This window comes from Microtus pennsylvanicus, chromosome 2 (assembly GCF_037038515.1).
Source record: "Microtus pennsylvanicus isolate mMicPen1 chromosome 2, mMicPen1.hap1, whole genome shotgun sequence".
Classification (NCBI taxonomy): Eukaryota; Metazoa; Chordata; class Mammalia; order Rodentia; family Cricetidae; genus Microtus; species Microtus pennsylvanicus.
In genome coordinates, this window is record NC_134580.1 from 104,506,757 (window position 1) to 104,532,862 (window position 26,106).

The 26,106-nt window shown below is 41.3% G+C and overlaps 1 protein-coding gene across 1 annotated transcript in view; it reads right to left on the reverse strand.

Moving 5' to 3' along the window:
• The window catches only part of Atp8b4 (ATPase phospholipid transporting 8B4 (putative)), a 158,206-nt gene that overhangs the window by 76,693 nt on the left and 55,407 nt on the right, over positions 1-26,106 (reverse strand). Inside the window, exons 9-13 of the mRNA XM_075962061.1 lie at positions 23,949-24,031; positions 14,083-14,241; positions 7,546-7,634; positions 5,068-5,264; positions 756-964 (exon numbers count right to left, since the gene is read on the reverse strand). Of these exons, the coding sequence (XP_075818176.1) occupies positions 756-964; positions 5,068-5,264; positions 7,546-7,634; positions 14,083-14,241; positions 23,949-24,031 (737 nt within the window). The remainder of the gene's footprint in view (positions 1-755; positions 965-5,067; positions 5,265-7,545; positions 7,635-14,082; positions 14,242-23,948; positions 24,032-26,106) is intronic.

Sequence of the window (26,106 nt, forward strand, 5' to 3'; positions counted from 1 at the left end):
TTCTCCATCCCTTGTTTCCCTTCAGGGTCAAATCCTGCTTTAAAATATTGGCAATGTGTGAAGTTTTCTTCCCGTTAGGAGACAAAGAAAACATAATCTCTCTTGGAACTCCTTGACTTCCCAAAATATCTTGACTTTCATGAATTAAGGTAAGAGATTCAGAAGAACACTGTGGAAGGCCCCATTGGACTCCCATATTCTCTATGAAAGAAACTGTCTACTAACTAGCTAATACCCAGTTCAGAAGGGCCAGGTATAAAAAGAATGCTTGAAAACCCAAATACAGATTATTTACTCACATAGAAGGATGGATAGGGGAACTTGGCTGTGAAGGAGTCCTAGAAAGTATGCGCTTCAGGAAATAAATATTAAATTTCATCACAAACACATGTATTGACATTGGTCCCACAGAAAACCATGAGAGGAAGCAAAAGACATTGGCTTAACAAGATAAATAATGCTAGCTAAAACTCATCCTTCCAGGGAATTGGGCCTCTGGAGCATTACAGAGAAAAGCCACATGAAAGAGTATCAAAGGGAACCGTCTCTACCCATGAATGGGCAACAGATCCTAAGTTTCATCAAATTGTTCCAAACGTGTACAATAACTAGTTATGGGTATCCATTACCAGCCAAGCATCATGGCAATGTTTAATAAAAAAGCCATGATGAGTTGGGTAATGGAATATTATTTTTAATGATGTTGCTTATTTATTTATTAAGTTATTGCTAAGAAGAAGAAACTATTCCCTTACCATAGACTCTCCCATTGATGGAACATTTTTTAAAAGTCATGATGTTTTGAGTGAGAGTTCCTGTTTTGTCGGAGAAAATATATTCTATCTGGCCCAGTTCTTCATTGAGTGTGGTCGTCCGGGCCTCGGCAGGCATTGCCTTGGCGGTGTAATACATCTTCCGGTCCCAGTTTATAAAATAACTGTGTCCCAGGCGGATTACTTCCACGCTGTGGTCCGTTAAGATGAGAAAAAGAAAGAAAGAAAGAAAGAAAGAAAGGAGGGAGGGAGGGAGGGAGGGAGGGAGGGAGGGAGGGAGGAAAAAGAAAGAAAGAAAGAAAGAAAGAAAGAAAGAAAGAAAGAAAGAAAGAAAGAAAGAAAGAAAGAAAGAAGAAAGATTCCGTCAACATCTGAACACCATGCTTTGCCAAATTCCTCAAGGGTTTCAAAAACAAAAAATGTAAATGCTCTGTCCCTAGGTCCTAGCGACCTTCAGAAATGCCTCAGCTGAGAATCTGTTATCTGTTCATAAACCTTAGTGTCCAAGTGATTTCCTCACAAGCATCATAAGGCAAAATGGCTGTCTCATCAGGAAACCTCAAGCAATGGCCTGTGGTTCTCGATGTTGAATCAAGCCCAGTGGAGAGTTTTGTGTGACATGTTAATTTGAAACTCCATCTGCGTCTCAGAGTGAACAAACCCTTACTGAAGATATTTGGCATACATCTAGCTGGAAGAAATGCATTCTAAGATATTGATCAGGTTTTGTTTTGCAAATAAGCCAGCAGTAAATCTCTATTAAGTAGCAAGCAAAACGTGATGAATCTTGACTAAAAACAGGGTTTCCCACTTCCTTTCTTGCATTCCAGTAATAACTTATATATTCAAGCTCCAGAAAGGCAAGGTTTGCGGACAAGGGTCTTAGTCCAAAGTTGTCATCTCTAATGCCAGATTGTGACAAAATGAGGCACGGCTCTTTAGGAGACTTTATGGAGGGCTTCTCTAAGGTTTGTGCTAAATTGTTCACTGCTTTCATAAAACTAAGTGCAACTTCAATAAAAAAAAAAGATACATTTTCCTAGGAATTTCATTTTGAAAAGCACTTCTATTGATAACATAAAGTGATTTTATTCAGTTTTCCTTTGTTTTTATATAGTTCCACACCACACCTGAACAGATTTGTTCCTGGACATTATGTAATTTTACTGATAGGAGAAGTTTTTAAATTATTGCTGACCTAAATGAAAGCTTGAAAGTCTCTCTCTCTCTCTCTCTCTCTCTCTCTCTCTCTCTCTCTCTCTCACACACACACACACACACACACACACACACACACACAGAGACATCACTCACACTATTAGAAGCTTAGATGAATTCCGGCAGTGGTGGGAATTATTTTGGATGCCCAGGTTCATAATCACTTGCATGCGTTATTTTTTTTTCTGGATAGGTTTATTTTAGTTTGAGCTTCCTGTCTTTGCTCACTGGATTTAAATTCATGTCTTTATACATTAACAAGAGCTTTCAGAGAAACATAACACTGTACTGATAATAGCAGCACCTATAGTTTATTTCTTATCTTTTTTTTCTCATCTGCACTTGAAGAAGGCTGGGTGATGCGCACATCTTCCTTGTGTCCTGAACGCTGTACATCCAGTTCTTCAAGTACACTGGGAGCATCTACACTTCCAGCTAAGGATGGTATGAGACAAGGTCATCTCCGAGTTTCTCCCATGCTGCAGTACAAGCCAATGGAAAGCTGCAAAAATCCCTCACATTCTGGGGCCTTAAAATCTCCTGTCGAGAATGTGGGTCTCCGTTTGGCTTGGGAAAAAGAGGGTCTAGGAGGAAGACAGTACAACATGCAGCCCTCTCCTTCACACCACGCACACACACACACACACACATACACACACACACACACACCCTGTGACTGGGCCTTTCTTAACGCATAAACACACTGACAGCATGGAAATATCTTTTTCAAAATAAATGTCTTTGCTCACCTGGAACTGTTAACTGTTCAAAGTGAATCACGAACTCTCGCCATCTGGCACTGGTTTATGTATTGTACCTATCCAAAAGCCTCATAGAGGTTTTTGTGGATGCCTTCAGTCCTCATCACAGAGACACCAGGCAGTTCTCTGGTCCTGCATCACGGTGTTTAAGCACTTAGGACCAAACAGCCTGAAATTTCTTGGACCACTCTTCCCATTGGGTTGAGATCACAGTTATTCAGCACGAGGGAAGTCTCAGCTTTTCAACATCACCAGTCCCAAATCCCATACGGTTTAGAGACAGAGAAAACAGGGTGCAGGGGCCAGCTGTTTGGATTTAGACCTTCAGATCTTCATTCTGACTATGCAATTAGTTATGTAATCCTGACTAAATAAACTCCCCATTTCAACAGAGCCTTTTGAGAAGATCTGGGGGACACATAAACTAGATAACGTATGTGACGCTCCTTATGCAAAACTTTGAAAAAGGAAGCAAGGCCATCTATAGAATGTGGCAAGACCTCATATTCATGTTACATTATAGAGCACCAGAGAATGGTTTTGAAATCGGAAAACACGATGCAGAAGAAGGTTGTGAAAGCAAAGTGCTGGGCCAACATCAAATAAATGTAAACACATACTCATAGAACGGTATCTAAAGGTAAGTGCCATGATTTGGATACAAAGGAGTTCAGAAATGAATTATTTTTAATGTCCTCATTTTCTAGAGCAGCACATATTTGACAAATACAAGACAAAAAGAAGCCAAGTACTTTCATGAAGGCCGAGGATATTATTACCAATGCTAACATCAAAAACCTGGGCTGCAAATATTATAAGTATGGTTTTTGGCTAACAACTACTTACTAAAAGTATCCCTAAAAGCAAAAGGGATGCTAACCTGGGAATCTAGCTGTGTTTAAAAAAAACGAAAACAAAAGCAAAAACAAAACAAAACTACCTCTCAAAACATTAAATGAAAACTACCAGAGCAGTACAAGAAAGACGATACAAAGAGCCTGTGTCCTCCACAAGGGCATAAACCACGCATACACAGATGGTAAGGCACTGTACGCATGTGCAGATGGTAAGGCACTGTGCGCATGTGCAGATGGTACACCTCTGTCACATTGGTTATTAGGACACGAGAGGAAAGCTACAAAGTTAATATAGCTTTTATGGCAAAGAGCAGCCTTTACTACCGGCTTTGTAATGGGGTTCAAGCACGAGAGAGTCTCGGTATCAAAGATGAGCCAGCAGAATACAGATCACACAGGGCTCAGGCTGCCCACAGCTGCAGAAGGCCCGGAGTGATTTATGGTGCTGTGGCCACATGCCTCGACTTCAAGTCAATTTCCCATCACTTGACATTTCAGCTTCCTGACCTCTATCCAAAACAAGAGTGAATTTTCTTCATAACTTCCCTTGTTTCACTGAAGCTCAGTTTTTGGAAAGAGAAAAAAAGAGGTTAGTCATAATTAGTGGAGATTTGGAGCTGGGGGTTTTGTATGTTGTTAAAGTCCTGAAGGCAAGGACTGACAACCAACCAAGTCCTAGCTCGGCTCCAGGATCTCTGATACTGTCTGACTCAGTCTTGAAAGAATTGGAGGAAGTCTCTGGGTAGATGTATCTAAGTCTCATAGAGCACACTCATTCACACACACACACACATATCTGCATGGAAAAAGGGGAGGTGGAAGCAGGGAGGAAAACATGCATATGTTTGGAGAAAGAAAACACATACATAGGGAGCAAACATACACTCACACAGAGAAAGAGAGAACACAAACACAAGAAAGATGAAGGCAGATACAGACAATGACTGACAATTTTAATAACGCTTTGTGGGACTAGATCTAGAAATTGTAGATCAGGATAGTGGGAAAGATGAACTATACTTACCTAACAATGGCCAAGGACTACCACCTTACTGTGAGTCCTTTCTATATTTATAATGGCTGCCAATAATAAGGTAATTTTCCCATCATTACAGGGCTAATGAGTGATAGGCAGGAGCACCTGTCTCCTGGCACCTGCAGCAGACCGATGACAGGGGACCACATCTCAAAATATCCCAGGTTTTCTTTTTCTTACCTTAGACCAGCTCAGTTTTATCAATCAGATTGCAAGAGCGTAGCGCAATTTACATGTTCCAAAGAAATGCATTTCTAAGAAACCTTACTAATGAAGAAGAAAATAAAATATATTCATTGTGATTTTTTAAAAAGTACGGGTTAAACAGAATTAAAGAGCAAAGTCACCTCATTCCTAACACACGCAGCAGATCACACAGAGGGGGAGTGATGAAGTGATTCCATTGCAGTGTAAACGCTCACCTCACATATAACGAAATGGGCACAAGTGTGTTGAGGATGATAACGTATGACCAGAAAGTTAAGAATCCTGAGAATAAGGAACTCTTCTCGCCTTCGTTCTGAAAGAGGAAAGTTCTGAACTGGTCTCCAATTTTACTCTCCCAGATTGAATTTCCTATTGCAAGAATAATTCCCAAGCATACCAGAAATCCAAAAATCTGAAACAAGAATAGAAGTATAGAAGTGAAGGTTACCGTGAACCCTAAATTTGTCAAATCAACACAATGTAGCTACAAATCAATTTCCCATAAGAAACTATCATTTGAAAATCAAATTATATAAACCTTTTCTTACTTAAAATAAAGCATATGAATAAATTTCATGTGGCTAAAATATGACATGCATTTTCTCCACTCTCACTAAGGCAGATACGAATATTCACAGATTAAAAACAAAAGAATAAGCACAGAAAAGACTATGTTGCAGATTGACCCCTATCACAAAGGCAGCTACAAACCCTTACTCAGAAAAATCACGTTTCAATGCTTTAGGTCCAATGATTGAAGTCCCTAGAGGTCCCAGGGCACATCTGCTGTCCAGCTATAATGTACTGTAATGATTCACTCCAATTGATAGTGTGATGGATAGACTTTAGGATCAACATGGAAACAAGCCTGTAGCTAACTCTAGATGATCTAGACTCGATTAATTGAAGAGGGACGACCCACCTACATGTGGGCAGCGACAACGCACCACCTGTTGTTCCCAGACTGCTTAAATGAGAGAGCAAGCTGAGTGCCAGCATCCGTCTCTCTCTGCTCCCTAACAGTGTGTGTCACGTGACCAGCTGCCTCCTGCTCCTTCTGCCACGTCTTCACCACCATGAATGGCTGTATCCCCAGAGCTGTGAACCAAGCTGAATTCCTTTTTTAAATGACTTTTGTCAGGTGTTTGATAACAGCAACAATATGAGCAACTACTACCCCGACTGGTGCTCCCTCTCACCACCTCACACTTGGAGCTCTTCGCTGTGGATCTGCCCACAAATCCTTACATGGGGACAGCAGAAAATAGGATGAGCTGAAACACCTTGTGATGTAGATACTTTGTGTTTGAAATCTTTGAAATAAGTGGGAGATAAGGCAAAAATGGGTACCAGATTTTAACATCACCATTACTATCAGAATTAGAAAAGCAAACATTTTAGAAGTACATCAATCAGAGACAAGGAGTCATCGTGAGTCTAAACCCTCAGTCTCACAGATTAAGGACACAAATGTGGTGTCCTAAAAATGAATCTGGGGAGATTTGTTCTGCTAAGAGTTCCTCTATGTCAGAGGCTCACACTAGTCACTCTTGAGGCAGAAGTGGATGTACAAAGTATGAATGTGTCAAATTTTTCTCCAAGAAAGACTTTTCCTGAGGTCTTTAGCTGTTTTCTTCTTCATTCTCATGAATAAAATAGAATATGAAGACAAAGTTGAAGAAACCCTTACTGAAGATATAGTAGAAAAACTAGATATGAGAGAAAAATTGTGTGTCCCCTATACCCTACCAATTTGGTATCTACATCACTGTAGCTTCTCCTTTTTTTTTTTTTTGGTATCTTCTCCTTTTAACAGTTGGTATTATAAATTAATTGAATGGAAATACTTTAAACAATTGAAATTAATGATGTTTGGCATTAAATGCCCAACTTAAGAAAAAATTTGGCTTTTAAGTCCCGAGAAAATCATCCTATTTACAACCATGGAAATGGAGGACAATACCAGCCTCTGAGAGAGTGACTTTACCCTATAATAGATGATAAGTGATGATGATGATAATAATGATATGATAGATAGATAGATAGATAGATAGATAGATAGATAGATAGATAGATAGATAGATAGTAGAAAAATGACAGAAGATAGATAGATGATAGATAGATAGATAGATAGATAGATAGATAGATAGATAGATAGATAGATAGATAGATACCATTATCCACACTATGTAGAGAGGATTTGAGCAAAGATAAAATTTTACTTATCTCAAAAGTGAGTTAGCTTTCCAAACACAAATCCTTGAAGACAAAGGCCTTTTATAAAAACTAGGCTATCTCTCACACTAACTTCTACCACTGGCTGAAAATTTATTTTGATCTAGGAAATAAAAGTGAGTAAACTGAGCCTTAAGTATAAAATTGACAAATGCAAGTTTCAAAAAGAGTTCAGACTTCTGAATGAATTCTCAGAAAAGCAAATTAAATATATTAAGATAGCAATGACTTGTGGCATTGCCCAATTCGATCACAGTGACACACCCATGCCACGAGCACACTCATCACCCTCCCAGGGACTCTCCCACAGAACCAGAGAGTGCATCACCCTGCCAGGGACTCTCCCAGAGTACTAGAGTACTGCTCAACTGGCAAATTACTCACCCAGAGTACTAAAATGTGCCTCAACCTCTTAATCCACAGCACAAGGGTTGCTCATCAACCTGTGAGAAACTTACCCACAGGACTAGGGTATTCATCAATCTGTCAATGCTTGTCCTTTTAAACTTTGTCTTGCCACTGTTCTGCATTAGTTTAGTGTCAGGACCTGTAAAAAAAGTAACGATTTTGAAACAAAAACAATCTAATGGCAGGTATCAATACATACCTTTCAATAAAAACTGAGTGTTATAAATTCCCCCAATCAAAGGGCACAGACTAGTAGACTGGCTCAAAAAGCAGGAATCTTCTGTTTTCTACCTTTTAGAAAGAAGCCTACCACAAAAGGCATAAACTACTTTAGGGCTAAAAGATGGGAAATATATTCCAGCCAACAGAAATCCATAAAACAACCAGGTGTTACTGTTTCAATGTCTAACAAAATAAACCTCAAATCCAAACTAGTGAGAAAAGATAAAGTAATTTCATATTGATTAAGGAGAAACCCCGTAAAGAGGATACTATGATTCTGAACATACATGTCCTGAACACAGAACACCCAATTTCATTAAACAAAAAGCACTAGATATAAAGTCACAGATTAAGTTCAACCAAATAGTAGTGGGTGACCTTAATTCCCTACTCTTACCAACTTACAGGCCATCCTGACAAAATATAAATAAGGCTGGAGAGATGGCTCAGTCATTAAAGGCTAGGCTCACAACCAAAAATAAACAGAGGAATGCCTGAGTTAAATGGCATCGTAGATCAAATGGACTTAACAGACATCTGCAGAATATTCCATCTCAACAGTGCAGAATACATGTTTTCTCAGCAACCCATGGACTAATCTCTAAAATAATCATCAGGACCCAAAGCTAATCTTAACAAGTAGAGGAAATTGAAATGATTCCTTAAACATAGAATAAAACAACAGCAACAATTAAATACAGAATCATAGTTGATAATATGACTCATCCTCAATCTGGTCAATAAAGCTTCTTAATTCAACTTTCTAAGAAGTTTCTGACATTCCTCTTCTCTTGTCCCATAGTCCCTATCTTGGTCTAAATATCATCATCTCCTAACTGCAAAAGTCTCGTTACTGGGCTCCATGAATGCCCTGAATGCTGGTCATTATTTCCCTGCATCTCAAACCCCAATTGTGCACTCATTTCAGGACCTACTGTCCATTTACAAACACTGTACATACTACAGGCAAGATTCCATCCTTCCCATATATTTATTTAAAATATTTCATATATTCTGCCTCTTAAACACTCTTGGGATAAGGACCAAACTTTTACACATAAACCACAAGGTCTGCACAGCCCAGCTGTTCCGCCACCTCCAGTCACATCCCCATGAGCATCTCCTGTGTTTTCTGAAGGTTTCTGACCTCACTCGCACCACAACACCTTGCCTTTAAGGCAGTTAGCTCTTTGCCTTCCTTATACTCTCTACTTTCTTCCACTTTCCTGACCCTTCATCTTTGTTTGTCTATAAATCTCAGCTCAGGAAAGTTTTACCCAAAGTCAAGATCTAATCACATTCTTCCTTTATAATTCTACTACTGTGATGCATGTTCTTCTAATCAGCACTCATCTCTGTTTGAGATGATATAATCACCATCATAATTATGTGGGAGTAGCATATTGACAATGTCATATCATTTCTATCCTACAGGACTGACAACCATATGAGTAAAGGGAATACATTTGGCTTTTTCCTCCATTTAACCCCTAGTCAATCAATCATTACCTTAGGCAATATAGAGTGTCTAGCATGTACTTGGCATTCAGTAAATAATTAAATTTCCCAAAAATTTAATATTTCTTATATTTTAGGTAATGTGCAAATGTACTTTTATTTTATTTTGATAATTTCCTGTAAGCATATTGTATTTACATCATTTCTACTTCTCCTCCCCCACAACTCTTCCTAAGTCTCTTGCGACTTTCTCTCACATTCATTGCCTCTTCATCTTCAATTACATATATATATCTCACATATGTGTTATATATATAATTTGTTGGGTCCACTAGAGTTGCTCCTATGTACATGTGTTTAAGACAGAGCAGTAGGGATTAAATAACCTGTCAGGGGTTCATCCCTGGAGACGGCAGAGTCCCCTAATGCTTATAAGGTGACAAATAAGTTCTTGCAAGTCAAGAATTTAACTTTCCTGAGACTTCTTATCCTATAAGCCCAGAGACAGAACTTGAATCTTGACATATCTAACTTGAAAGCTCTTGCTCTAAATTAATATTTGTAAACTACATGAGACAATAAATCAATGTATATTTAATTCTGTACCTCATTCAGGATCCTAACAGGAATCACCAAATAAGATAATTATAGAAAAGTTTATGTAGAAACTCCATAAAGTATGGGTAGGGGCATGTTGACTAATATGGCAAGAGAGCTTAGTAACAATCAAACTGTTTCTCCACCTAAGACAAAGTGATGGTGTATTATTATTGGCCCTAAGGGGAAGGTGTATTATTTATTGAATCCTAAAGGTAGGAGCTCTAAATTTTCAGCCTTAACAAGAGTAATCTTATGTTAAAAGAACCCAACGAATCTGAACTCACTACATAGGGATGTAGATTTGGTGAATAAATACCTAGAGTTTAATCGTTTTCCTCCTTTTGATTTTTTTCAAGACTCACCAATACAAAAAACAAAAATTAAGGGAAGCTGTGAATACCAGCCACAGAGATGAGCCTGCAAGGCAAGAGAAGGGTGGAAAATGAAGAGATAAGACCCCTACAAGAATATGAGTGGCGGCCAGCACAGCAGGGACTTTATATACACCAGGACGGTACTGGGCCTACAGACTCCTTGAGTGAGTATGGCCCCTTCTCTCAGAAACAAGCTTTGCTCCCCTCCTGAGGACAGCCACCAGCAGGGAAGCATGACCAGATATTCATGTGTATTAACCTTATGAACGATAAGTTTGTAAAGTAAACCATCCCTCTGAAGTCCATCTTTGCACCTCCTAAACAGGATGTATAAGTAGGATTTAAATATAAAAAGAAGAGTTGATAGTTCATTTTGGATTCTATTTTCACAAGATCTAAGTACTGCCTGCGACTTGTTTCCTAAGTCAAGACTTAGGGACTTGGGGTACCTATCTGTTCAACTCTGATGTGGACAAGAACAATCATGACTTTCTCTGCTTGCCAGTATTCTGACTAAGGTCTCTCTTAACTAAAGTCAATGCAAACATTGTCTGCTTTACAAACATCTACCTGACAAACGCCATCTAAAAGTGAACATCTGGGAGTCATCACAAAAGAACAGAGAGCTCCTTTTCTCCTCCACTAAAATACAGAGAATAGTTCCATTTTCCCAGCCCTGCCCATAGAGATATTAGTGTGTTCTGAATTGTTGGTAAAAGAATTGAGAAGCAGGCATGAAAAAGATATCACCAAGTATCCTCTTCCATACACATCATGCATTGTACCTAAGCAAGGTACTCTAGTGTGCTAATATTATCCTGTGATCCACACAGGGAGGTGCCCTGGAAGTCTTAGAGAAAGGATTCGCTGCCTGATCCGGCTGATCCCTAGTCTGTGGACTTCTGTTCAACTCAACTCCTTCCATTCATATAAGAGGGTTTTCCTACAGAGACATTTTTATGAAAACCTTGGCCCCTCAACAGCTCTCAAGACTGACTCTCAACAGTTGTCCTAGGACAAGCAATATGACTCAGTTGAACTAGAGCCTTGAACTAGTCATTTTGAACAAGATCATACAGATGTAACAAACTTTTGAACGACAGCCCATCCCTAGGACGAGGCATCTCCACTTCAGTGATAACAGACATCAAATCAAGAGAATGTTTACCGGGAGACCTTCAGATGGGGAGACTGCTCTGAAATCTCCATGCTTTTAAGCTTAATGTAAAAGAAATATATGGGTAAACTTGGCTTTTTTTCTCTGCAAAAAAGATGGAAATATGACATAAATAACCATAGACTTACTTAACCTCATTAATAAGAAAAAAAATCTGATGAAACTACATTCAGCCTCAGACAAAAGCTTGATTCTACTTCATTTCTAGAGATTTGCTGGGTCTTTATACATGGCATTGCCCTGGGAGCAAAAGCAGCGCCCACGCACACAGCTGAGGGTATTTAGAAGCATTTTTTTTCTAGCTCTGGAATGCATTGAGTCTTTAATAAGCATTTGTTGTTGCTAAGGAAACTCAGTTAAGAAAAATAATCCAATTTCAATTACACATACAATCAGCAGAAACAAAACACATCTTAATTTGGTGTCACAATAAGTAGGATTTTTTTAAATCAAGGACTAGAAAATGAAGCTACTAGTCCAATTTGGGTGGCTTTGTCGACTTGTGCTATTGTTCCTCAGAAGGAGAATGCTACCTCAGACTCACAGACACAAAGAAAGCAAAAACAGTGGATAAACAAAAGACCCCTATCCTACCACAAGGACATTTGTTCAGCTATGTTCATGGAGGCTTTATTTATAATAGCCAAAAACTGGAAACAGCCTAGTGTCCCTCAACTGAAGAGGATGTGACATTTACACAAGGGTGCATTACTCAGCTATTTAAAAAATGACATCATGAAACTTTCTGGCAAAGCTGTAGCTAGAAGAAAATCAGCCTGAGTGAGATGACCCAAACCCAGAAAGAGAAATATGATATGTACTCGCTTGTAAGTGGATATTTCGCTGTTAAATAAAGGATAATCATGCTAAAACCCACAGACCCAGAGAGGCTAAGTAACAAGAAGGGTTCTGGTGGGACACATGGATCTCCTTAGAATGTGGAAATAGAATAGATTTTGTGGATGGAATGGGGGTGGTTGAGGATGGGAAAAGGAGGAATCCGATCTGGGGGGAGGGTATGGGAGAAGAGAGTATGGGGAATAGGTGGGCACTTAAGGGTGATGTGGAAACCTAGAACAGTGAAAACTTCCTGGAACCTCTGAGGGTGACCCTAATGAGGACCCTTAGTAATAGAGAATACAGAGCCTGAACCAGCCATCTTCTGTAACCTGGCTAGGCTCCCAGTGGTGGAAGTGAGACATCAATCCAGGCCCAAAACCTATGATCCACAAACCTACCTGTCTTTCCTGCAAAATGTGATGGGGTAATAGTGGCTCAGAGCTTGTGGGAGGGTCTAACTTGAGGGCCATGTTTAGCAAGGGAGCCCATGCTGAACACTGCCTTATGGCCCAGAATCAGAAGTTAGATGGTCCAGAGACCTAGGGCAGAACTAAACACAGCTGGTGGGGAGAAAAATCAATGAAACGATCCCTAATGATATTCTGCTATACTCATAGGTCTGTGCCTAGCCCAGGTGTCACCAGAGAGGCTTCCTCTGGCAGCTGATAGGAGCAGATGCAGAAACCCACAGACAAACTTTAGCTTGAAATCAGAGAACCCTACAGAAGAGAGAGAGGAAGGATTGTAGGAGCCAGAAGGAACAAGGGCACTGGGAGAACACAGCCCACAGAGTTAGGCTCATGGGGGCTCAGAGGAGTGAAGCATCAATTGCAGAGCCTGCACAGGTCTGCATTGTTTCCTCTACACACAGGCTGTGTTTGTTTAGCTTGCGGTGCTTATGGGACTTCTGACAGTGGGATCGGGGTTATCTCTAACTCTTTAACCTGCTCTTAGGGACCTTTTACTCCTACTGGGTTGCCTGGTCTACCCTTGATATGAGGGTTTGTACTTAGTCTTATTGCATCTTAGGCCATGTGATATTCCTAGGAGGCCTGCTCTTTTCTGAAGGGAAATGGAGAATCAGTGGATTTGGAGGAGGGGGAGCTGCAAGGAGTAGGAGGGGAGACTAAGGTACAGAGGAACAAACAAAAAGAAAGAAGACAATGGCACCTTTTACCATCCATCCATCCATCCTAGTCCCATCAAGCACAGCCTTCAGACCCATCTGCCCTGGTGACAAACAGATATGATTGCTCTCCAAGAAGGCTTTCTCAAAAGAGCCTCCTGACCTTTTCCAGTGACAACCAATGTGAGCAGCAGAGTGAAGGAGGTGCCTTCTTTCATATCACTCTTTGGTTTTAAGGGCAAGTTATTGCATAGACTAACAGACGCATATGATGGGGCTAAAGAGAAAGAAACTGAGCAGTAGGTGTGTAGATACCACCACATACTGAAGGCTTCAGCATCCTTAAGAATGAATTCAAGGTATCAGTGGTTCCCACACGCTGGGACCACATGGACTATACTCAGAGCACTGCCGTCTCTTCTAGGATACCACATTCTGGGGTGAACTCAGAGTCAGCCCTTGGCACTCAATAAGAACTCTGTGAGAACCTAGACAACAATGAGGACCCTAAGAGAGACATGCATGGATCTAATCTACATGGAAAGTAGAAAAAGACAAGATCTCCTGAGTAAATTGGGAGCATGGGGACTTTGGGGGAGGGTTGAAGGGGAGAGGAGAGGCAGGGATGGGAGCAGAAAAAAAATGAAGAGCTCAATAAAACCAATAAAAAGGAAATTTAAAAAAATAAGAAGATCTCTGTGAACATCCACATCCATCGAGAACTATGCACTACACTGAAGTGACTCCAGGAAGGGACGGCGCAGAGATGGCCCTGGTTTACTCACTGTACCTGCAAAAAGGACCATTCCAAAGCACCAGCTGGTGTTCCTCAGGACGCAGCCTCTCAGGATTATCTTCTGGTTGCTGAGAGTGTGCTTGCTGTCCTTCCAAGAGAGGACTCCAGAGAACTTGTCTAACTTGTTGTTAGGTGCCTCACAGACGACAGTCCCTGGAAAGGAAGCAAGTCTCTTTAGACTCCCTGCAAACTCGCTCCGGGAGCCCCTAGCATTATGTCACCACCCGACTGCCGATATGCAGTGCGCTGTCCTTCCCTTCTTGACAGCATGCTGTTGCACATGCAGGATGTGTGCTGGGAGAAAATAAACTGCAACAAGAGAAGACGGAAATCCATTAAGCATTTTAAAGCAGGACTGTCTACACTGATCAACAAGAACAGAACCCACGAGAGCCAAGGGATTTTTTTTCCCTTAATATGAGCAAGGGGTCAAGACCATGACGGGGACACCCACAGAAACCCTGAGCTAGTGGGAACTCACTGACTCCAGAATGACAGTGGGGGAACCTGAATACTACCAAATCAGGCCCTCTGAATGTGGGGGACAGTTGTGTGGCTTGGGCAGTCTGTGGGGTCACTGGCAGTGAGACCGAGTGCATGAGCTGACTTTTTGGAGCCCATTCTCTATGGAGGGATACCTTGCTAAGCCTAGATACAGGGTCAAGGGACTATGTCATGCCTCAAAGTGATGCACCAGACTTTGTTGACTCCCAGTGGGAAGCCTTACCTTCTCTGAGAAGTTGATGGGGGGGGGGTAAGGTGGGGGAGAAGCTGGAGGGAATGGGAGGAGGGGAAGGGGTGGGAACTGGGATTGGTATGTGAAATGGGGAAAAGACTGTTTTAAAAATAAATAAGTAAAACGAAGAAAGAAAAAAATATTTCAAAGTACCTATTTTTATTCTTAGAGTTTATTAAAATGGCTGTTTACAACTATAAAATGATAAACTCCGCATTTCTCTTCTTGCTTACTGTAAACTGCCACATTGAGTTAAGATGCCACAATTTTGGTTTCATGACTAAAGTTAGTCAATTTTCTATATTCATAGTAAGGATTTGGGGTCCTGTATAGCACACTCCAAAGAAACCTGAGCTTTCCTTGCCCTGTGTGCTGAGATTCCTTCCAGGTGCCTATGACTCGTGTCTTGATTTGACTCAAAGGCAGCTCATAGATTGCTCTAATTAGCCAGAAAACGGTCCTAGCTTTTTGGTATTTTGGTTTGTTTTGGTTTATTTTTAGTTCCAAGTAAGTAAGGGCCTGCTCCTTCCAAATCAACAAAATCGACTCATTCCATTATTTCAAGCAGAACATGCACACTCAGGGTGAGAGCTTTCTAGATATAGAAAGAGAAAACAGAATTGATTTTTATGGACACTTCACAAGACGTAACTACCAGATTCATGTACATCTACACGACAGACAAATGTGCTTCGTTTGCAGAAGTAATGAGTAGAAAGACATAGGGAAACAGAATGAACGCTGGGGAAAGAAAGGAAGGAAGAAAGAAAAGAGACAAGGGAAGGATAAAAAGGGAGGATGGGGCAGAAACATCTGGGCCCAGGTCAGAGTCAGAAGTAAGACTGGCATCTTACAAGTTTACTGTCTTAGAAGCAACAAGTACATTTTTAAACCAGAAGCCAAAAAAGCAGTTTGGAAAAATAAAGGCAGAGGGTAAGGAGAGACCAGGAGTTCTATACAGTGCCATCTTGGTGAGTATGTTATTGCTGTACTGAAAACTCGATACCAAATAAATAAATAAAATGTGGTTTGGCTCTTTGGCTCATAGCTTTGGTGATTTCTGGCCAAAATCAGTTGGTGCAGATATTTTCAGTCTGTGGTGGCAGAGGACAGTAGGAGTGTCTGAAAGCGATTCTCTTCTCCAGTCCCCTTCAAGGACACACCGCTAATGACTTGATCCTCCCTCTTGGCCATATGTGTCACCACCACACCGCAACACTGAGCTGGGCTTCTTCATCTAAGACGTAAGATCGAAAGCATAGTGGAGAGAGGGGTCCCATCCTCTGTCTAGGCCACCTTCTGATGCTGAAGAGATTTCTTGCAAGGGCTTTGTCCCTTCCTGGAATGCGGTTTCCTTTTCAAACAATAGATGCAGTTGCAGCTGGGAATCAAGTAGCCTGACGACTTGACCAGTCAGGCTGCTCATATTTCAAAATCAGAATGAAACCTTTCTCTAACCTCTCCTTACCACTTCCTAATTAGTAAAAAAGGGGGAAAAACTCTATTTGGTCATTCTGTGGGCCTTCCCAGAGAGCCAGTGCTAAATGGCAGCCTGGAAGCCTGGGTTTCACTGAGACAACAACCTTGTGTAGGTTGGTCCTTAGACCAAGTATCTAAATTGTATTTAGCTCTCATGATAGCTTATTTGTTTTTTAACATGTAATTAAAACAAGTTTCAACTGGCTCGGGTTCTTTAGAAAACTACATTGTAGACCCAGAGCTTTTTAAAAACTGTCAGATTTTTGTGATCATCTTTTCCTGTGCCCATGTGTTGTAGAGTACTTCCCACTTTCTCTTCTATCAGGTTCAGTGTGTTCGGACTGATATTGAGGTCTTTAATCCATTTGGACTTGAGTTTTGTGCATGGTGATAGATATGGATCTATTTTCATTCTTCTACAGATTGACATCCAGTTTTGCCAGCACAATTTGTTGAAGATGCTCTCTTTTTTTCCATTGTATACTTTTAGCTCCTTTATCGAAAATCAGGTGTTCATCATCTCTGAGTTTCACATAACCTTGAATTGAGTGGGTCTCACCAGCAAAATCTGCACAAATAACGGACTAATAAAACCCTCAAAATTCATTCCGATTTCTTCACCTAAGATTCAATTTCCCAAACTTCAAATATGGCCACTCTTCAAAAAAATGTGATTTGGGCAAAAACAGCATGATACATAGTTCCTTGTCAATAACAATAAAAAAAAAGCAGTTTATTTTATCATTTTCATCGTCATAAACAAAGGTTGACAAGGACATAAATTTAACCTTGAACGTTTTGGCTCACTATGCTCAGCAAGAAGACGTGCCCATATTTGGCCTCTTGTTGAGGGGGCCTTTCTGCCAGGTTCTGTATGAGCTCCTGGAGGCCGAGCCCAGCACAGCTTCCTAAGAGTGTGGTCCCGGGGTTCCAAGGGTTCCATCATAGCAAAACATTGGGAACAAAGCCAAACTATTTTTTAACTGATAAAAATGCTGGTTCCCCTTTCTTAGTTCCACTGGCTTTTTAAAACATGAATATTCCCACTTCTCTTTCACGCTTTCCAAAGGGAGTACCAGCTTCCTTTGGGAAACACTGCACTCACCCCTATGTGTTCCCACATTGTCTGCAAAATAAAATTCTATATCACATGCACTCAGTCATAAGTGGTTTTTAAACATAAAGCAAAGAAAACCAGCCTACAAATCCCAATCCCAGGGAACCTAGACAACAATGAGGACCCTAAGAGAGACATACATAGATATAATCTACATAGGAAGTAGAAAAGGACAAGATCTCCTGAGTAAATTGGGAGCATGAGATCTTGGAAGAGGGTTGAAGGGGAGGGGAGAGGTAGAGAGAGGAGCAGAAAAAAAATGTAGAGCTCAATAAAAATCAATAAACTTTTTTTAAAGAGGAAAAACTAAAATCATTTTTAAAAGAAAAAAATCCTAAAAATATTTGTTGGAAACATAGTTGGGGGAAATGGTTTCAAGAAGGGATTGTGGGGCTGGACCAATAAATCAGGGGCTAAGAGCACTTGCTGCTCTTGCAGAGGACCCATGTTCATTCCCTGCACTCCCACGGCAGCTCTAACTCCAGTCTCAGGGTATTTAATGGCTTCTTCTGCATCCAAGGGCACCAGGTACATGCATGGTACTCCCATATACATGCAGGTAAAACACTCAAGCACACAATTTTCTTTCAAAAGGGAAGAGGTTGAGAGATGACATAGGTATTATAGCAAATCTATGATAAATGAAAAGGTAGGTATGTTTTGAGAGGAATCATGAAAATGGAGACTTGAATACCAAATATCTTCGTATGATTTAACTGTAATAGAAGCCAGAGAGAATGATGAAAACAGGCACATCAGAAATAAGCAAAACCATTTCCCACAGTGTAAGAATCAAGAGAGACTTTCTTGGGACCTTGCTTTCTTCCCTCTATTTCTACTAAAGGAGGAGATGATAAATGATTGGAAAGGATGAGAAAACCATTGGGGAAAATAGAATCATTTCTCACATGATCACTTTGCTGCAGATGAGGCGCCATTACTGCTGGTCAAGAATTTCACCAGTCAAGAACTTCTCAATGTTTAGGCAGTTGCCCAACTACTGCTGTGCTGGCTACTGAGATGACAGTCTCTTTCCTTAGAAAGCAAAGATGTCATCTTCATAATTTCTAAAGCCAAGTGATTCTACTTGAGTTTTTGGAAGCCAAGCCCCAGCACAACCTTCTCAAAACTGAGCCGTCAGTGCCCCAATATTAACGCCACAAAGGCCATATTAGCGCCACCAGTCAAAGAGAAATGAGTCTTCCTTCATGTCTTTTAATGGAATCCCATGTATCAGGTGTGCTGTGTTGCACTGTGCTCTCATCCATTTGAGTGGAAGAGTTATCTGGTAAATTCTGTAAAGTAACAAGGTGCTAATCACGCCCATTTATTACTTACTTACTTATTTTCACCAAGAAGAGAAACCATTTTTCTTTAATTACACACCACAAAGTACACAAAGGTTCCTAACTAAAGAGTCAACCCCTTCTCTGGTTCAGATGGGCATTAACAGTCACACAAAATATGTAAACATGTCACTAGTTGCAAAATACAGACCACAGTCCAGTCAGTAACAATATACAAATGGTTCTTGAATACATGTGTATTAGGGAATTTCCCCAATGTGTAAAAATATCTAGCTTACAAATGTGTGATTGACAAAGGTTTCCAGGTGTTTATCTATAAGTGTTGTTTGATTCCCATAAGACTTAACATGAGAAGCTTCGTCAAACTCAATTTATTTTTGTATTTATTATAATATTAAGTCAAGTTATTTATTTTTTTCTTATGAAGGTTGACTACCTATAGTGTTTTCAGATATTTGAAATGGAAAAAAATATTTATTTGTATGGGAACTCTTCAAATAAACAGATTCACCTACTGAAAGCTGCCCCGTATGTATGTATGTGTGTATGCATGTGTGCATATATGCTATATGTGTGTATGTGTGGATGCATGTATATGTGTGTGCGCACATGTATGTGTGTATGCATGTATATATGTGTGTGCGTGCACACATATATGTGTATGTGTATATGCATGCATGCATGTATGTATGTATGTGCATATGCATGTATAAGCAAGAACCTGCCTCATATGTGGGTATTGTCTGTTTCAACTCTCCAAAACTAGTCAGAACATTATCAAAAGTAGGTAACATCCTTAATGGAAGCTAAAGGATGGAACGTTTGGTTTTGATTTCCATAATATATGGGGAAGTCTTTCTGGTCACCAGAAGACGCCCTGGAATGTATTGGTTTCTCTTTTATATTCATGTTTGACTTTTGGCCATTGTACACCTGTATGCAAGGAACTGTGATTATACTCACACCCCATTGCCCTCTCTTATTCCTCAGCTCCTCCTGACCCCCTCTTCCTGGTTAGCCCCCTCCACACTGCTGTTTTCTTTTTCTGTGTGCCTGTGGGAGTCTGTTTGTGCTTGCAACGCCAGGTCATTTCTAGAAGAAAGTGTTTCACAGCACGGCTCCCCAGTCTCTGACTCTCCCAGTCTCTCCTCCTTCTCTTCTGCAGTGCTGTTGGGACTTGAAGGTAGTGACACAGGTGCCCTATTTGGGGCTGGGCACTCAATAGCACTTATCCTCAGCACTTTGGTCAGCTGAGTGCCAGTTTTGGCAATCACCTGCTGCAAGAAGAGGCCGAGAGTTGCAAGAGTCTATGGGCTTAAGCAAATATTCACAAGGCAGATTAACTACATGTCTTACTAAGGCTTCAGCATCAGGTGCACTCCAGAGTCAGTGACCTCCCTAACTTAGCAGGGTTTACAGCATCCACTTTGGATTCCTTCATATAGAGCAGATCTCAAAACAGCCAAAAAGTGATTGGTAACCCCAGAATACCCTCATACCAGCTGGCATGTGTTTCTGGGCAGGTAAGTGTTGTTGCACACATAATCTAAAGCTGGGTAAGATCACTGATGATTTTTTTTCCCCCGACATGCTACATAACACCTTCCAGCACCTTCTCGCACCTTCTGGCACTAGGAACATGAGTCAGAGGGAGGAAGCTTCCTGCTCACTTCTAGCATTTTTCTATGTTCTATAAACAAATCTATGAGGCGTCTTCAGCACGAGGGTTTTACTGTCTCATTCTGGTTGGCAACCAAGAGTGACGGCAATGGTCTGTGTCATTTGGGAAACTTCTGGGTGCTCCCTGGCTAAGAATCCATTCTCTCTGTTTGGATAATCCAGTTCTTCTGTCCCTCAGGCCCTGCTGTTCTTCTGCCCTCCATATACCCTAGCAAGACTTGCCCTACATTCTCTCTTTCCCTTGTAGAATCCTTCATTTCCAGCTTAATTTCATTTTGTTTTTCTTTTCCAGAAATTCTATTTCTTCCTTGAATTTTATCTCATATCCTGAACTGACTTCCTAAATTCAGCACGTATTTGTGTGTATGCTTTTGGAATTCATTCAGTACTTTATAAGAGTTTTCTTTAAATTCCCACGAGAGTTTAATCCATGCCCTTTGTGAATTTTTTGAACATATGTTTTTTCAATTATTTTTCTGGAGTTTTGTCTAAACAGCTTCTATTTGGGACTCTGTGTGTGTGTGTGTGTGTGTGTGTGTGTGTGTGTGTGTGTGTGTGTGTGTGCAGGTGTGCTCATATGTGTGCAGATGCATGTTTATGTATGAATGTGAAGGTCGGAGATTGCTCCAACTTGTATACTATTGAGGCAGAGGCCCTTGCTAAACCCAGAGCTCATCATTTCAGTTGCTCTGTCTAGCCAACTTGCTCCCAGAATGTCTTGTCTTGGCCTCTCGCATGCTGGGATTACAGTGGGCCACCACTCCCATCTGGATTTTATGTCAGTTCTAGGGCTCTAACCCCCAGCAGTGTTTGTGCAGCAAGCACTCTACCCATTGAGCAATCTCCCCAGTCTAATCTTGGGTTTTTATATTGGCTTACACACCTTTCATTAGCTGTAGCCTTTGGCATGGGTTTCAGATGCACCTACGTTGAGCGGATGTTTGACTCTCTGCTTGCTGTTACTGGGGTTTGGCTGGTTCTGGATCAGTTAGTTGAAGTTTTAAGTTCAATTGGGGTTACTCGGTCCTGATTTGAATGTGAGGGAACTGAGGTGATCCTAGCTAGGCTAAGTTACACTGTGACTTCTGACTTCATCAGCAGGCATTTGCTCGAGTTAGCAGAGGGGGGTGCCTGGGTGGAGGGGCTAGGCCTGAAGATAGTAGGGTTAGGGGACAAGAGACAGCAGGGATTGTAGTTGACAGGAACTCTGCACAAATCCTGAGATAGCAGGGTTAGGATGCCAATGGAGGGAGGGGGTATGGCCTCTGACCTGAGGAGACAGGAGCTCCATGTGGGTCCTGCAACACTGGAGATTGAAGCCCCACAGGGCTATAGAGGTGTGGCCTCTCACCTGGGGGAAATGCCATTCTGGGAAAATCCTAAGATGCCAGGGTTATGTGGCAGGAATGGTAGTCAAGGTGGTCACGTCAGGCACCTCTCAACAAATAGCCACACGTCAGGCACCTCTCAACAAATAGCCACACGTCAGGAACCTCTCAACAAATAGCCACACGTCAGGCACACCTCAACAAATAGCCACACGTCAGGCACCCCTCAACAAATAGCCACACGTCAGGCACCCCTCAACAAATAGCCACACGTCGGGCACCTCTCAACAAATAGCCACACGTCAGGCACCTCTCAACAAATAGCCACACGTCAGGAACCTCTCAACAAATAGCCACACGTCAGGCACCCCTCAACAAATAGCCACACGTCAGGCACCCCTCAACAAATAGCCACATTTGTTACTGCCTAACATTCCTTACAATAGCACCTGGGCTCATGAAATATAAGACAAAAATGTAGATAAAACGTACAGTGTCTCCCATACCTCACCTTTACCCTTTGTCCAAGTTCCATGGCTACAAAATGGGCTCATCTGCCCCACCCACATCAGAATGGACATGAGCAGGAAATGACTTTTACTGTGTTCACACCACTGAGATCTCAGGGGTGCTTGCAATGGCATTGTAGTCTAGGCTACCTGAATCAAAATCTATGTAGTGGAAGGAAATAGTTCAAACAACCATTTTATGCTTTCTGGTGGTTAAGAAAACTAAAGCTCTTAGATTTATGCCTCACTGTAGACTGGCAGGCATAGAAAGGTGCAGCTTTGCCAGGGAAGAAGTGAATAATGGCAGATTATATTTAGCCCTCCTAGGGCTCCATAAATAGTCAAACAAGTATTTTAAGAAGTATTTTGATTCGTGAATACAATTTACTTTTCTTGGATTCACATAACAGTAACAATTCATTGAAAAAAATTACTTGGTTAGAAAATTTGTAATTTGTTTTAATCTAATCAAAATATTTCTTGGGCTATTCAAAGTTTCCTAGCTACTCCTCTAAATTAAACCTTAATTTGGAAGAATATTTTTCTATAAACATTTATTATAGCAACAGTCATTTAAGAGAGATTAAAATATTAACATAATCTAGGCAGAATTTACAAGCAGATGCCAAGCACAAACCATATATATTCTGAAATGTGTGTTGGAGAGGATTCATATTATAAACTTGCCTGGCCTTTAACTCAAGGGGCATTGCCAAGACCCTTTATCTTCATTATCTCTCAATAAACTCCAAAGAAAACATTTCGGAAGAGTAGACTTAAGTTCGTAAGACTCTTCAATAAATCAAAGCAACCTATGTGGGAATAGTGATCTCCAAAACCAAACTTGCAAGTGAGGAATGTTAAAGACAACTGAGGGGTGACAGGAAAGCCTCAGACTCCCTAGCGTGATGGGAAAATGCTACAATTAGTGTCTCTTTCTCTTTACTTTTAAAGGAATTCCTTTGTGGTCCTGGAACCATAACATGCAGCTATCTAGGGTGGCTGGTCTCTAGAGGCTTCTGTGGTTCTTAAGAAAATAATGTTAGCACAAGATACAGGCAGAAACATGGAGAAGCAAGGACCTGCTGAGGAAGCGGGTCTGGGTTGAATGAAATGATGATGATGACCGTGACAGCGAGGGCAATGATGAAGATGATGCTGAGAACATGGTCAAAAATTTAAGGCACCTGATGGCTGACTGTAACTTGGAGATTCTCGTTGAACGTCTATGGGTTTCTAAACGGTATGCCATTATGCAAACTAGAGAAGGCTGGGTGGCAGAAGACCTATCTTCGTGAGTCATCATCAATGCCCTGGTTTTGTTACAGAGCCATTGGATGAAAAGCCAGACCTAGAGCTGGAACTAAAATGCCAACCTGTTCACCCTCAGCAAGTCTGCACAAGGAAGTCTGTTCCAGGAAGCAAAGGGCCAGCAAAAGAAGGGCACCATGGGCAGAAGGGCATGAGATCCACAAAAGAAGACAGGAGGATGAACTAGGTGGTGACTTACAAAGCCATGCTTGCCTTTAGCATGAGCGCATGGAATGACAGCCATTAATGCCGCAGAATTTATGTCCTCCAACTAATAAGGAAGAAAGAGGAGAAGGAGGAGGAGGAGAAAGAGAAATGAAAATGGAATCTCAAATAATTTGCTACTGCACTTCCTTCTGGCTTGTAGCTAGTTTGTGCATTTAAAGCACTTACCATCAAACTTTGCGAGGCTGCTAATATCTGCTCCCAGTTCTGAGGTGACAGGCAGTGCTTGACGGACTTTCAGATTTGTTTCCCTGTTAAATAAAAGACATGACATGAATCTTTGGACATTAACTGTAGCATTAATAATAAAAAACCCAGAGACAGAACCTGGGGTTCAACCTGAAAACCAGAAAAACAAGGCAGTCAAGCTACCAGAGAAGTCTTACCTCTACCAAGGCTGGGTGACCACAGACTAAGCACCTAAGCCTCTCTCTCCTCCTGTTTTATGTTCCTTCTAGTGCTGGAATAAAGGCATGGCTCCCTAGTACTGGGATTAAAAGTGCAGGACCCAAAAACCCTACATTTGTTCCTGCACTGATCTTGTGTAGCCCAGGGTAGTCTTGAATTCACAGAGATCATCATAGATCTGCCTCTAGCTCCAAAATCCTGGATTTTGTGCCATCATTCCCTGACCTCTAGTGACTTTAGTTTTGTCTCTGTTCTTTGGGCAAGACTTATTTATTAAAACACAAATAATACACCATTACACAGAACAATCCAACAACTTCTTACTAAAATAACTGTGTAGGGGCCAGCACACTAAATGTAAATGACGGGTTCCACAGAGCCTGGCTTTGAATGTCACACACACCCCACATCACATCATCATAGCAGGTGTGTGTCTAGGATTTCCACCCACAGCACACCTGTGTAACAACACGGAGATCTGCTTTGCATTTGTGTTCAAAAGAACACAGAAGAAAAACGGCCTTGTCTGAACCTACTCACACATCCTATATAAGCTATAAAACACACTGGAACTAGGAATACTGTTGCCAAAGGGAGGCCAACGTCACTCCAGTATCTGCTGTCTGTGGAGCTTTGTTTGCAAAAGACAGTCACGGCTACTTCTAGAGTAGCTGAAATTTTAATGGAGAAAACTCTTAGGTGTCGGATGGCACGACCAACACCCTGGGCAGATCCCAGCGAACTGCTCTCCTCAACAGGACCGCCTATCTAGTAGACAGACAGCAGACTCTGCTGCTAGTGGCCAGCGGGGACCATATGACCATCACTCCTGTCTGGTGTGAAAGGGGGTGACACACCAGCTTCCCTGGAATTCAGCAAACACTGATCTGTTTCCCAGGAAGCCACGTGACCTTTAGGACTAGCTGGTTTTGCCTGGCAACTTTCTCTGAAGAATCAGCCCCATCAGCCCCGTCATTGTATCTATTAATAAGTTGTTCCTTTGTGGTTTTTTTTTAAAGATTTATTTATTTATTAAGCATACAATGTACTGCTGGCAAGGAACGCACCAGGTCTCATTACAAATGGCTGTGAGCCACCATGTGGTTGCTGGGAATTGAACTCAGGACCTCTGGAAGAGCAGCCAGTGCTCTTACCCTCTGAGCCATCTCTCCAGCCCCCTTCCTTTGTGTTATTGAGTAGTAGACCACCGCACCCCAGTTTACTCGGCCATTCACGTGAAAGAGATCCACGTTGTCTCCTTCCTGGTATAAGGAATGCATGTGCCCTAAGTATTCACTATAGAGTTTATGTAAATGTAAGACTTTTAATTCTGAATAAAAGTTCAGTTTGAATTTGCTGAGTTATGCGGTAATTTTATGTTTCGCTTTTAAGAAACTGACAAATTATTTTTCCAAAATGAGCATCGCAGTTTACACGCCCTCAAGTAATGTGAGGGGGATTGTGCTTCTCCAAACCGTTGCCAGATGTGGAGCTGTCACGGTCCTAGCATTAGGCATTCCTATGGACCTGAGTAACAGCATTGTGGCATTAACTTTTACGTCACTAAAGATGTTGAGTACCTTTTCGTGTGCTTGGGTAGATGCTTTGCCTAAGTGTCTACCAATGCCATTTGCCTATTCTCTAACTAATGTTGCTTACATTTTTAGTCTTAAAGCATTTGTATATATGCAAGGTAATTCAGGAGACGCTCCCCCCTTCTCTCTCTCTCTCTCTCTCTCTCTCTCTCTCTCTCTCTCTCTCTCTCTCTCGTGTGTGTGTGTTGCTCTCTATATCCACCCACTCAGCCGCTGAAGAAACCAGCCCAGGGTCTTGTGCTTCTTAGGGGAGTGCTCTAGCACTGAGCTAAGTCTCCACTCTCTGTAACTCTTCTTTGTCGAATTTAACAATTTTTGAACTA